The 13,928-nt window shown below is 41.4% G+C and overlaps 1 protein-coding gene across 1 annotated transcript in view; it reads left to right on the forward strand.

Annotated features, from left to right (window-relative positions):
• Window positions 1-13,685, forward strand: part of CLSPN (claspin) — a 14,412-nt gene extending 727 nt beyond the window's left edge. Inside the window, exons 2-25 of the mRNA XM_031063036.1 lie at window positions 514-643; window positions 1,195-1,655; window positions 1,933-2,100; window positions 2,708-2,797; window positions 3,010-3,082; window positions 3,339-3,471; window positions 4,119-4,543; window positions 4,983-5,174; window positions 5,592-5,791; window positions 6,158-6,360; window positions 6,532-6,596; window positions 6,993-7,198; window positions 7,616-7,776; window positions 7,863-8,089; window positions 8,283-8,397; window positions 9,085-9,166; window positions 9,469-9,563; window positions 10,123-10,287; window positions 10,372-10,493; window positions 11,141-11,268; window positions 11,559-11,661; window positions 11,746-11,828; window positions 12,018-12,179; window positions 12,379-13,685. Of these exons, the coding sequence (XP_030918896.1) occupies window positions 514-643; window positions 1,195-1,655; window positions 1,933-2,100; window positions 2,708-2,797; window positions 3,010-3,082; window positions 3,339-3,471; window positions 4,119-4,543; window positions 4,983-5,174; window positions 5,592-5,791; window positions 6,158-6,360; window positions 6,532-6,596; window positions 6,993-7,198; window positions 7,616-7,776; window positions 7,863-8,089; window positions 8,283-8,397; window positions 9,085-9,166; window positions 9,469-9,563; window positions 10,123-10,287; window positions 10,372-10,493; window positions 11,141-11,268; window positions 11,559-11,661; window positions 11,746-11,828; window positions 12,018-12,179; window positions 12,379-12,492 (3,903 nt within the window). The 3' untranslated portion in view covers window positions 12,493-13,685. The remainder of the gene's footprint in view (window positions 1-513; window positions 644-1,194; window positions 1,656-1,932; window positions 2,101-2,707; window positions 2,798-3,009; window positions 3,083-3,338; window positions 3,472-4,118; window positions 4,544-4,982; window positions 5,175-5,591; window positions 5,792-6,157; window positions 6,361-6,531; window positions 6,597-6,992; window positions 7,199-7,615; window positions 7,777-7,862; window positions 8,090-8,282; window positions 8,398-9,084; window positions 9,167-9,468; window positions 9,564-10,122; window positions 10,288-10,371; window positions 10,494-11,140; window positions 11,269-11,558; window positions 11,662-11,745; window positions 11,829-12,017; window positions 12,180-12,378) is intronic.
• The last annotated feature ends 243 nt before the right edge of the window (window positions 13,686-13,928 follow it).

Below are 13,928 nucleotides of genomic sequence, written 5' to 3' on the forward strand. Positions count from 1 at the left end.
CGCGCCCCTCCTGGCAGACTACAGCTCCCAGCATGCCCCGTGCCCGCCCTGCCGGCCGCGGGGCACGCTGGGAAGGCCGCGCTCAGCCTGGCTCCGTGGGCGCGGTGCATGCCGGGAAGGCTGCTGGGCCCGCGGTGCCAACTCTGAATGAAATTAATAAAATTAATAAATAATAAAATAACGAGTAAAAGTTGTCCGGTCTGAATACGGTCACATCAGCCAATGTCAATGCTGTGCTTTTGCTGTGCAAACTCGCACGTATACTACCGTATATGTGAATAGCCATTTGTATTGACAAATATGGTAAATATCAAGAATAATTAGAAATATTACTAAATATGTAAATATCATAATTAAAATACAAGGAGAGAGCATGTGGATTTCATTGTGTGTGAGGGCTTAGCCAAGGTTTTGGAATGAATTTGGATGCCAGAAGTCAGGGCTACATAACCAATATGTTACCCCATTAAGAAATATTTATCCCATTAAGAGAAATCACATTTTGCTTTGTAGCTTCCACTGGAGGATTTGAACCCAGACTTGCAGAAACCCCTGGACAGCGACTCTGACAGTGGCCAGGGCAGCTGTGAGACAGCATCCCCAGGGCCCCTTGGCCAGAGCACAGCATCTTTCGAGGACAGAGGTCTGTAACATTCCCATGAATTGTTTTTCTCCAAAATTGCATTTTTTGTTTCATAAATATCTTTTAGGACATTGTCACTGCTTGACTTGTAGGAATCCAAATTCTTGTTGTTGCTCAGAATGTGGGCAGGCATCTTTAAATTTCTGAAGAGTGTTTTATGAGCTACAGAAAGAAAAAGACTGCATGGGATGTGTTTAATTACTTATTCACTTTTTATTTATTACTGATTACTTTTTTCCCTGTTTTGTTGAATCTATGTGGTGTGATTTTTATTGCTATTTCAAGGCAAGACACTACCAGTGAAGGGTTTTCAGCTTTGCCTTTTTTTTTTAAGGTTAAAAACCTTTAACATCAATTTGGGTTAATTCAATGCAGTTCTCTGGGGAGAAGTGGATTTTGGAAAGTCGAGTTTGAAGCATGAAAGATTTTTCATGCTTCCATGAGGAGCTCATTTGCTGTGGATGGTGATATATGTCAGATTTAATGGCTGTAAATTTGGTTGTTTGTTAATTAATTTGTTGCACTTTTTTTATTTTCATGTATTTTGCCAGATTCAGAAGAAGAAATTTTCGTGCGTAAAAAAGCAAAAAACCAGAAAGTGCTTGAGGACAGTGAGAGTGAGGAGGAGGAGGATGGAGGCTCAGCTGTGCAGGAGGATGCTTTGGGTGGGGACAAGGAAAATGGGGAGGAAAAGGAGAACATTGCTGCTGAAAAGAAGAAAAAATCCCATCGGATCCTCCCAGCTCTGCTGGACAGTGATGACAGTGACTCTGGGGACCCACTGCAGATTGAAAACCTTGGAACAAGCAGGAGCTCTGCCTTGCCTGAGGGTGAGCTGGGAGAGGAGAGGCCCCTAAAATCTGGGAAAAAGTACAGAAAGCATAAACATAAACGTGATGTTGAAGAAGAGCCAGCAAAAGAAGCTGGAGCAAAATCCAGGAGGAGAAAGGAGAAGGAGAAAATAATGGAGTCAATTAAACAGCTGAGGAAAGAGAAGAAGCCTGTGGCAGAGGTGGGTGTTTTGGCACAAAACCTCAGATAATTTCTCAACTAAGTTAAATTTATTGTTTTTTGTGGTTATTCTGTTGCAAAACTTTAGTGTTGTGTCCACATCCCTGCAGCAGGTTTGGGATCCACAACATACAAAATCTGCAGGTTCATTTCAATTAAATTGCATTAAATTTGCAGTTTAAGGAAGCGCAAAACCTAACACTTGATGATTGAATGCCGTTTTAAATGAATGTCAAAGAACCAAAGGGAATCACACAAATAATTTATTCTTCTGGAAGCAGGTGGATGGTGCTGAGAGGTTTCCCTTCAATGACAGTGGATGTCTTCTGGATGACAAGGACCTCTTTGATAATGGCTTGGAAGAGGAGGATGATCAACGCCCTGAGGATGAAGAGTCCCTAGAATCCATACGAGCAGCTGTGAAAAACAAAATAAAACACTACAAGGTAACAGTTGGCTGTGATACAAAAATTATTGTAAATGTGCTCTCTTTCAAACTGATAGAAAATAGGTTTAGATTGGAAATTGGGAAGGAATTATTCCCTGTGAGGGTGGGGAGGCCCTGGCACAGGGTGCCACATTTTAAATTAATATCAAAGCCATAGCTGTGGCTGCCCCTGGATCCCTGGAAGTGCCCAAGGCAGGTTGGACAGGGCTTGCAGCACCCTGGGGTTATGGAAGGGGCTGGAATGGGATGAACTTTAAGGTCTTTTGCAACACAAATCATTCCATGGTTACTGGATTTAGCAAGAATTTGTACCTGAACAGATTCTAAAACTCTGTGACTGTGGTGGAGTTGTGCTGCTGTGGCAGAAGGGAGAAGAGCCTTCTGGATTTGTTTTTAAAGATGGAGGGATGTTGTCCTGGCAGGTTAAAAAGATAATTCTGGAGTTGGAGCTTTGGAATCTGCCCTTGTTTGGGTTTTGTGCTGTTTATGAGCCACTTGCTGGGTTTGCTGACCAGTGGTAGCTCTGTATTTATTTATGATGTGTTTGCCCTGGATAGTGCCAGTGTATTGATAGAAATCATTGAATTTCTTCTTATGCCCCACAGAACAAAGAACGTTTTCCTGACAGTGAAGGCTACAAACATGTGTTTGATGAGGAGAATGAGGAGCCTGTATTAAAGGAGCCAAAAAGGAAGGTGAAGTCTTCATCTTTTTAAAGCTCTGGATTGTTGTTTGTCTTGACTAAAGTGCCTTTGTGTGCACAGTGTGGTTTTGGGTTTTTTTTAAACCTGGATGCTTTATTCTCGCTCCCTGCTGTTTGAAAGGGAAAAATAAGCTATTTAAGAAGTAGAGAAAGAGCCCCATGTTTTGTTCCCTGACTTCAGAATCCTTTCTTTTCCCCCCTAAGGAGCGGAAAGCAGCACGGTTGAGTAAAGAAGCCATTAAACAACTACACAGTGAGACCCAACGACTTCTTAGAGGTAAAACTTAAATTCTTTATATGTAAAGGGGTATAAACTGTTCAGAAATTCAGAGGAGAATTTGAAAGAATTTACCCAGAAGGGTACAAACTTCTTTGACCTAATGTGACTTACTGAGGGTTGAAGGGTACAAGACCATTTTTATTGAAGGACCTGTTAAAGGTATTTTTGTAACTAATGAAAATAAAGATATTTGTTATCAAATAAAGGGCTCAGATGATGTTTTAAAGCTTCTCTCACTGTTTTTCTCTGGCAGAATCATCTGTGTCTCTCCCATATCACGTGCCCGAGGCCAAAAGTGTTCATGACTTCTTCAAGAGCAGACCTCGACCAGCATGTCAAGGAAATGCCATGGCCCTGCTGAAGGAAGGAAAGAGACAACTAAATGAGCGCTGATGCACAGCAAATCCAGCTTCCAGGGCTACCTGGTCATTGTTCTCTTGCTAAAAAATAGAGGATGAATCTTTCAGTTAAAGGAAATAACAGTCTGAGAAGCGAGGAGGTCCCTTCAGCCCCATCAGAGTGGAAATGAGCACAATTATGGTCACACAGGGTGCTCTGGGAGAGCAGCCTGGCCTGGCTTTGCCCTGGATACTCCCAAATTCTCCAAAATCTTGTTCCAACGCAAAGAACTGCCCTGATTTGCTAGCAGTGTGTGATGGCCACTGGCAAAGCTGTAAATGCTCTGCTGGGACTGCAACAGAAAGGGGCATTCTTAAGGCTCTCCCTGAAGTAAGATGGAAATTAAAAAGATATTTTTGTCCCAAGGCCAGCCCCTGAGTAAGCGTAATTTGGCTCTGACAACTCTGGAGGAGCAGTGCCAGTTTCTACAGCTGAAGACCCATCTATGATATTAAGAAAAAACAAATCTCATTTATTCTGTGTCCTTGTTGGCATCACAATCTAGCTATTAAAAAAAATGAACACGTTGCAGAGCAATCCTGCCATCATGAAGTGAGTACACACCAGGGCAGTTAAAATGAACTGAAGGGATTGTTTGTTTTAATTTTTTCAGGTTTTTGGGTTTTTTTTTGAGGGTTTTTGATGCTGCTGTGACTGAGCCTCTTGCTGCTGAAGGGAGGAACTTGCCAGAGGACTGTGCTGAGCAGCCCAGGCAGGACAGGGAGGATTCTCATGCAGTTACAGAGACTGTAACTGATGATAACACAAAGGAACAGCAGCTCTCCAACTGCCTGAGCGCTGACTGTGATGAGCAAAAGGAGAGTGAAATTCCTCCAGCATCTGGAGATGCCCTCATGGAAAGAGGGGAAACAGCACCAGATGTACAAGGGGGAACAGACACTCCACAAGTGGAGCCTGGGCTGGTGGCACAGCCTGAAAAAGTGAGGAAATCCAAGCTGGATAAACTTCGTGAACTGGGAATAGACCTCTCCATCCAGCCCAGAATCTGCTCTGACAATGAATCCTTCATAAACCTCGATGAAGCTGATTCAAATAAAGGTATCACTTGTGTTGTAGAGCTAAGCAGTGTTGATCTGAGCTTGGCTGGAAAATTCAGAAATATTTAGGTGATAGAACAGTCAGGCACATTCACTTACTAGTGTGGATTCTCTGAGATATGTTAATAGAAATTTAGAGAGGCTGGGCTGGAAGTGAATTGAGGTCTTGTGGACAAATGGTAGTCAATGGTATGATAATTTAATATTAGCTAATGTCAATGAAATACAAGCTACAGCCTAAATATTCTGTGGTGGTTTATTATTAGTTGAATAGAATAGTTTTGCAAATATTTTAGTATTCAAGACTTAGCTTTAAGCTATCCTTTTTTAAACTTAACTTTAAACTAAACTTTGGGGGCAAAAAATGCTCAAGACCTACTCTTTTAACAGTCAATGCTTTTCTATGCTATCACATTGATTTAATTAATATGTATTTCAAGAACTAGAAGCCCTGAAAGCACGTTTCTTGAAGCACACTCTTCAAACATCCAAATCCAAAGGGGAACGGGCCATAAATATGAACATTATCCGCAAGGAAACAACATCTGATGGGAAAGAGGAGCTGAGAGCAGATGTGGTGCCAGCAGTTTTGGCTGCAGAGAGCCTGGAGGAAGCAGTCCACAAAAAGCCAGGTTGGTGGGAGAGAAGAAGAGACAGGGATTGAATTGGAAAACACAGCATGAGAGGAAAATGTTTCTCAATGCTGCCCTACAGAATACAGGTGAAGGGATCTTCTGTAAGATTATTGGGTATGTTCCCCCTAATGGATAGCCCTCTTTAAGTCAAAAAATTCTTGGTAGACCACTGAAATAGCAGTGGCCTGTGTAGGACAGCCTCAGTCAGATCTTTGTGATTAATGCCTTAGATTTTTCCTGCTTCCATGAGAAGCTGGGGCTGCCCCATCCCTGGAAGTGTCCGAGCCCAGGCTGGAAGGGGCTTGGAGCAACCTGGTCTGGTAGAGGTTGCCCCTGCCTATGGCAGTAGTAGAACTGGGTTAACATTAAGGTCTCTTCCAACCCAAACCCTTCCCTGAATCTTTTCCTGGGCAGGTGAAAAGCTGCAGGCCCTGAAGGCCAAGCTGCAGGAGGCCATGAAGCTCCGCAGGACCGAGGAGCGGCAGAAGCGGCACGCGCTGTTTAAACTGGACAATGAGGAGATGCTGGAGGAGGAGGAGGAGGAAGAAGAGATGACAGATGAGTCTGAGGAGGAAGAAGAAGAAGAAGAAGAAGAAGAAGAAGGTGATAATGAGGTCTGTATGCACATTTTTCCATAATCTCATCAGCATCTCTGTTCTGCTTCCTCTCCCCTGTGGAGTGGGACTTTTGTACAATAATAATTGGGGGAATTGCTAAGAATTCCTCCTAGAAGCTAAAAATTTCTATACTTGGCATATTCATATGGATTGTCTAATGTTGAATTCATGAGTATTTTCTTTATTTATCTAAACACTATAAAATCAAATAGAAGTGTTGAAAAGGTTTTGATGCCCTTTTCCCATTTTATAAATCCTTGGCTCATTGCTGGCAGGGCCAAACAACTCACGTGCCTCACCTGGGGTAGGGTTTGCCATGACAATAATCATTATATCTGTGCTGTGTTTGGGGATGTTTTTTAGAATTCAGAATTTCTCCTTGATGAAGCAGAGGAAGATAATGAAGATACAGAAGAGAAACACACGGAAGATGGTGATAAAGAAACTGACAAAGAATCCATTGATGGAGAAAAGCTGGAGAAATCTGAGCATGGTGATTCTGTTCTAAAACATCCTTCAACAGAGTCTACATTGATGCTTTTTAAGGACAGCTCCTCAAAAATGGGGTAAATAATCCAAGCCTTAAAAGTGGTGACTGAGAAATTTTAAATTTGATCAGCATGTGTAGATTTTTTAATATAAAAAGCCTTTTTAAAGTATTTTTATGTTACCTTGGGTTTTTTTTTTTTTTGCAATTCATCCTAAGTTTATTAGCAAATACCTTTTATGAATTGCAGATATTCTCTTCCTGATGAAAAACGGGAAATGGAAGAAACTGTAGACAAAGGACCTAACAAGTTAGGTAAAGTAGAATTATTGCCCTAGATAATTGCCTTTTTTTTTCTTAGCATATATAAAAGTTTCTATTTAAGATTGGTATTCAGTATTTCTGTGATTTCATCACCTGTATATAGTTATACAGTATGACTTTAAAAGTTTGGATTGATGAAAAAATGTGCGGGCTTGAAAAAACTAGAGGGGAAGATGCTGTTCAAAATAATACTGGAAGAAATATGAAATGTCAGAAATCAATAAGATAAGTAAAAAAGTGTAATATGCATCCTGTGAGAAGAAGGAAATCCAGCATGGCCACAAAATGAATTTTTAGCAAGGTGTCAGTGTTGCAAAATATTATATTGAGGTTTTGCTGGATTACACACTCACAAAAAATTAAGCACTATATTTTTCTTATTTCCAGAGGATGATGATTCATTTTCTCTACCAGCACTGCCAAAGGAGAACAGCCACAACAGCAGCTTTGAGTTCATTGGCTCCATGATCCCATCCTACCAGCCCTGTAACAAGCAGGCCTCGAGGGGAGGGAGCTTCTTCCCTGCAGCAGGGGGGTTCAGGTCACCCTCCCCAGGGTTCTTCAAAACAAGTTTTATCAGCTCTGCTTCCAAGGTGAGATTCTCTTGGTCACGTCTTTATACTGACACAGTGGGATGTAAATAAATGTATTTTATCCTGATGGTCAAAAGAATCAGCCCAGACAAATGCTTTGGTGTCAGTGAGATTTCAGAAGAGCAAACTGCCCCTTGGGTTTGTGTCCACATTGGAATGGATAAAAATGACATTATAAAACTTATATTCTAAAGCCTCAAAAGAAATGATGCTATAATCTGGCTTTTATATCTTAAATATGTGCATCATAAATATGGTTTTTAAGAATGCTTACATGGGCTACACAACATCTGATGGCAGTGAACTCCTGTGGTGTAGTGGAGCAGCATGGACATAATTTGAGAAGTCTGTTCCTTCCACTGCATTTAAATTTAAGCTTGCTAAACAACTTCTATATTTTTGTATTCCCTTGACTAGAGCTCAGGAAAGACCTCTGAGCCTTCTCTTCCCATAGAAGATTCCCAGGACCTCTATAATGCCTCTCCTGAGCCCAAGAGTTTATTTCCAGGAGCTGGGGAGTCAAGATTTCAGTTTTCCCTGGAAGATGACACTCAAAGCCAGCTGCTTGATGCAGATGGGTGAGTGATGGGTGTAAAGGATGGTGTTTAACAGAAATAGGATGTGCAAAGCAGCAAGATTTTTCTAACTACAGCTTTTCTTTCAGATTCTTGAACGTTGGACAACACAGGAACAAATACCAATCCTCAAAGCACCAGCTGCCACTGGCTAGCATGGATGAGAATGCCATGGATGCCAACATGGATGAGTTGCTGGACCTGTGTTCTGGGCAGTTCAGCAGCCAAGCTGAGCACGTGCCAAACACCAGCAGCACCAAAAAGCAGAACATGGAGGAACTGCTCAACCTTTGTTCAGGGAAATTTGTGTCTCAGAGTATGTCTTGAGTTCTCTTTTCAGCTTTGCTGGTTACTTGATTTAGAAATTTTTAGCTGAGGTGACTTCAAGTCTGGGTGCTGATGCCACAGGTGGAGTTTTTTCTTTGTTGGGAGCATATGTGGCTTTATTTCTGGGGTGTTCTCTGACACTTTAAGAGCAGAAATAAGTTGCATCTTATTTCTTTCTGTAGCAGGTTCTCCAACATGGGCTTCTTCAGTGTCTTCCAAGGCAGAAAAAGACAGTGACATAGAAGATCCAATGGCAGAGGCTCTGGAGCTCTGTTCAGGCTCCTTTCCCACAGACAGGTTAGCATTGATCTCCTAAAATTTACAGAAGTTAATTCTGGTAACTGTCTTGTTTCACTCTTAGAAGTGTTTTCTTGTTTAACATCAATTTGCTGTCAGTGAAAGTGTGCTTTGTTTTGGAGGTGAAGGGGAGGAATATTGCAAATTGCTCAGCAATTACCCTCTAATTGGCAGAACAAACTGTTTCCCACAGCTACTGTGAAGGGAAATCCTTTGTCTTACACTGATAGTGAAAGAAACAGTGAAGAACTTTCATTAAACTGAGAAAAGATGATTAAAAGTGGGACTTTTTGGAGTCTATTCTGGGCTGTTGCCATAACCAGATGTAAAGTTGGATACTTGGAGTTTTTTATTGACTGCATTGGAGAGTGTATGGCTGCCTGACAAAAGGATAGTGAGGCTCAATAAGTGGGAATGGTAAAGGGATCCAAGAGGAATTTGAGAGGAGGAAAAAAATTGGAAAAATTAGTGCTTGTCCCATGGTTTCTGTAAGTGAAGACCTGAAGTCTTAAAACATCAACTCAAATGGGGATTTGAGGCATTTAATTGCTAAATGCTGCTGGCAGATTGGAGCTCTGAGCACTCACAGGGAATTGCTTGATAGCAGCTGAGGTGGGTGTTGAAATTTTGTCTTGATTTACTGGAGGTGAAATGAAAATGCCTTTCTCCCATTTATGTTTTCCCTAGGGAAGAGGAAGAAGAGGAGGAACAAGAAGAACTTGGTGGTTTTCAGCTTTTAACAGATGATGAGGCCTGTGCAAGTGAAGAGGTGTGAACTGATGGAGCCAGGCAGCTGCTGGATAAAATGGATAAAATTCCATTTATCTTTCTAGGTTTTTAATATATCCATCAATGCAAAGTACCGCAACTTCCCTAACAAGCCACTGAAACATTTTTCAGAGCAAACTTTGGATTATGTTAAAGATATCTTTAATATAATGGTACAGTGAAAAAGGCAAATCCTCTGAAATATGTTTTAGTGTCTTGTTAATTGAAGAACAGACAAATCCATTGTTACAAAGCAATCTGCTCTCAGAAATTCCTTATTTCTGGAAACTTTCTCTTTGACAGGATGAAAAAGGTGAAGATAGTGCTGCTGAAGAAGCAGAAATGAGTGATGATGAAGAAGAACTGCTGAGACATAGACCAGGCTCAAAGAAAAAACTGTAATTATTTTTTAAAATCTTTAATTACCAGAGAAAATAGAATATTAATAGCACTAGAAGTTTAGTTTGGAATTATTCCCTCTCTAGCAGATGTTTATATGGTCTGGTTTTTTACTTTGGAGCTATCATGTTACATGAATTTAACTGTGTCACTTGTGGCTTATGGATGATTTCCATTATATATGGAAATCAAAAAGCCACAATAAAACTAGTGCAACATTTTTTTTTTGACCAAAAAAAGGGATGCAAGAATATTGTTGTCATTCCTCATGTCTTAAGGTCTTATTTGTTCTAGCAAGAAAAACCCAGAGTTGACAGTTATTGCCATCATCTTTGGAACCTGGTGGATGACAATGGTTTGGGGTGGTACATGATGCCAGGCTATGTGTGTAAATGTGCAAGAACTCAAGGCTTGGTCTTTCCAAAAATTACATGAGAAATTAGGATACATCCTTAGGAAATGTGTTCATTTTGTGTCAAAAGATAAATCCTGCTTTCAGAAGATTTGTGTGATGTCTGTTTTGCTCCCAAACTGAACTCTTTTGACTTTTTTCCCTAGAAAACTGCAAGATTTCATGGAAGATGAGGCAGAGCTATCAGGGAGTGATGTGGGAAGTGAGGATGAGTATGATGGTGAAGACCTGAACGAATACGAAGAAGAGATTATCGACGAGGAGCTCCCGAATGATGCAGAATTAGGAAACCAAATACAGAAATTCCACATGTCAGTGCCACTCTCAGTAGGTTTTTGGGTGTGTGAGGCCCTGGCTAAGCTGTGCTAACCTGTCCCTGTCCCCTGTGCTGGCAGGAAGGCCATGCTGGACGATGACAAACGCCAGCTCCGCCTGTACCAGGAGCAGTACCTGCTGGATGGGGACCTGCACAGCGACGGCCCAGGCAGGACCAGGAGGTTCAGATGGAAAAACATAGGTGAGCTGTCACAGACACATTTCATGAAAAAGCCTTTCCTTAGGATTTTTCCTCCTGGGAAGCTGAGAGGCCTCAGGAACAAAATGTAAACAATGGTTATCTGCTGCTGTGGGATGCAACAGGTGGATCTGTGATTGGTCTCATGTGGTTGTTTCTAATGAATGGCCAATTACAGTCCAGCTGTCTTGGACTCTGAGAGTCATGAGCTTTTGTTATCATTCCATTCTTTTTCCTATTCCTTTCAAGCCTTCTGATGAAATCCTTTCTTCTCTTCTTTTAGTATAGTTTTAATATAATATATATCATAAAATAAAAAACCAGCCTTCTAAACATGGAGTCAGATCCTTGTCTCTTCCCTCTTCCTGGGACCCCTGTGAACACCACCACAGTGACCTATGATCCAGAGTTCATAGAGGGGGAGAAAGATTGAAAACAGAGCTTGTGTGTGTGTGTGAAGTAGCACTTTGTAGCCCTCAATAAAATATTTTGGGCATAAATTGGTTGGGGGATGATTCTGGGGTTTTTTGTTTGGTTGGGGTTTTTTTGCCTTGTTTGTTTGATTGGCTTTGGGGTTTTTTTGTTGTTGTTGTTTTTTACTAGCCTCCATTTTCAAAACTGATAGCCAACTGTCTTGTTTTGTTGCCTAGATTTTGCTTCACAGATAGACTTGTTTCAGAGAGATTCAGATAATGAGGAGGAGAATGAAGAGTTTGATGAGACAGAAGTGAAGTGGAGGAAGGAGCGATTTGAGCGAGAGCAGTGGCTCCGTGAGCAGGTGGGGTGAGCTGCTAGAAAGACTTGCTCAGTCTCTGTATCATTGCTGGATGTGAAATTGTTTATTCCTCAAGTTAAACTTCAGTGCTAAATCAGATTTCTCAGCTGAGTGTGATGTTGTTCATTAATAGAACAAGGATGATGAAGTATCTAAGAAATTGCAATAACCTCTTACGGTAGAAAGTAAATAAAAATTAATTCACATCAAGAAAAGAATTACTCTACTTAAAGTACTGAATGAAATGTCCATTTGTAATATGGATTTTTTCAATTGTCTTCTCTCTGCTACAGAAGGAAAAAAATAAAGAGCAGGAGGAAGAGGAAGAAATTGGTGGAGACAGCGAATTCATGAAGCTGGCAAAAAAAGTGACTGCCAAGTCCCTGCAGAAGAAAGGTGAGTTTGATAATTATTGAAGTGACAAGAAAAGAAGAGGGGGAACGAGTTCAAAAACTGATCTTTCCCCCTTGTCTCTGCCAGCCAGCCCAGCAGTGGTGGCACAAGGCTCATCTCTGTTACCCAGGAACCCATTTGAAGCCTTCAGACCTGCCAGTGACATCCAGGTGGGTACCAATCCTCAAAAATGGCATTTCCCAACACAGCCAAGTCAGCTGCCCCTGAGTTCTGGGCACTCCTGATTTGTGTTGTTATGATGTGTGAGCAGAGAGTAGATTTTCTCTGCAGAGTAACTTACTAAGCATCCTGCCTTGCTTTCTGAGAATGGTTTAATGCAGCTTTTCTTTGCCTTTCAGATAAAAAATGGGTCACTCTTGAACAGACCTAAAGCTGTCCTTCAGAAGCTGGCAGCAATGTCAGATCTTAATCCAAATGCCCCTCGAAATTCAAGGAATTTTGTCTTCCATACACTGTCACCAGAGAAGAGTGAAGAGGCAAAGGAGAAATCAAAACCTCAGGTAAAGATTTGGGTACCAGGTGCTGCCAGTTGTGGAGATTATTTGAATATACAGGCACTGAAATCTGCCAAGCAGTTAAGAGCACTGCTGTCTTAAATATTCCCTGTGTGCTCTCAAGCCATATATTTCTCTCATAACTCAGAATTTAAACTTTCTTTTTGGACATGTTGTAAATTTTAATGTATTTGACTGTCCTTAGGTGAAGAAGAGAGGCCCTTCTGCAGTGATAACATCAGCAGCAAAGCGGCCTAGGATAGAAAGCTCAGAGGAATCCAGTCAAAGCAGAAGCATTTTCCAGTACTTGGAGAGCTGAATATTCCTGTTTGGAGCCAGAGATTGTCTCCTCTTTGCCAGCTGCAGTTTATTTTACCAATCTGCCAGAAATCACCAGCCAAGGAAACAAATGGGTGCCACTTCATTCACAAGTTCCAGTAATTTCCAGGCAGTGGTTTTGTGCTTTGTTTTTTCTCAGTCCTCTGTGGCAAATGGGAGCACAAAATCCATTCCTGGTTTGGAATGAAATGCTGCCTTGATCTTTCCCAAGCATTAAGGAAACTTCCACTGCTGTGGGCTGTCCTCACTGCTGCAGAGGCATCAGTTCCACCTGGAAATGCCATTGGTGTGACAAGGAAATACCTCAGGTAGCTGAAAGCACAATAAAGGAGGAATTTCTACAGCTCTGGGGCAGAATGAAGCAGTGTTGGCCATGGCAGGACACTTGTTTACAATTGCAGCACAAAGTTTTAGCTGTGGCTCCCTCCAGTGTCTTATTTTCTTTAATGTTGAGCATTTATTAAGCTTCTCCTTTTTTAGAAGCTCTAATTTATCCTTGAAATGTTTACTTTGTGGGAAAGGTCCCAGTCTCTTCTGAGGCAATATGAGAAGGGTTTCTTTCCAAGTTTTTATTACTGTTGATGTCCTTAAACTTGCAGATGGATGTGTGTGTGTGTGGAGAGGGAAGAATGTGAGAGACGTGTGGGAGAGGAAAAGGTCTGGGGGGGGTTTATTTGCATTGGTGGGGGAATTTGTGGGGTTGCTTTGGTTTGCCCAATTCCAGGCTATCTTTAACCATCCATTCTGTTGTTTTCATGGAAGCTGCACTCATCTAAGAGAAACCATCCATTGCTGAGCAGCCAGTAAGGAAAGGGCTGCTCTAGAATGAGGGAATTTATAAGGAACTGTCATTCACAACTATTCTAAACAGTGTGACAGAAACATGAGCCAGAGTCTCCAGCATTCCTGATGTTTCTGATCACAAACTGAAGGTGTTGGAGAGCAGATAATGGTGCCACAAGGTCCTGCTCTAAAACTAAACCTCCCTGGGACTGGATGTCACATACCTGAGGTGCTGACACCGTTGGAGAAATGTCTGAGCTGTAAATTTTGTAACATCTTGAGCACATGCCTGATGTGCTGTGTGTAAAATATTTTATTGTACAGTATGTTATAAAGAATTATGGTACTAATTGAAGTGCAACTTTACAATAAAACATGGTTTTAATTTTGGAGGCAGTTGGAATTAATTTATAGGATTTTGCTCATGTCTTGGGGTTTTTCCCCCAATGTTTTTTATTTCTTTCTATGTCTGTTTTTTCATTGCTGCCTTTTTTTGTAGCCACAACTCAGCCCTTCACTAGGAACAGCTGCAATAATATTGGAATACAACAAAAACAACCCCTTGTGTTTATTGGAGTGTGGATTTTCAACTCCTCAAGTCTTCCACTTGGGTTTGCATAAAATTCTTGGCCT

Source organism: Geospiza fortis, unplaced genomic scaffold, assembly GCF_000277835.1.
Source record: "Geospiza fortis unplaced genomic scaffold, GeoFor_1.0 scaffold289, whole genome shotgun sequence".
NCBI classification, from domain to species: domain Eukaryota; kingdom Metazoa; phylum Chordata; class Aves; order Passeriformes; family Thraupidae; genus Geospiza; species Geospiza fortis.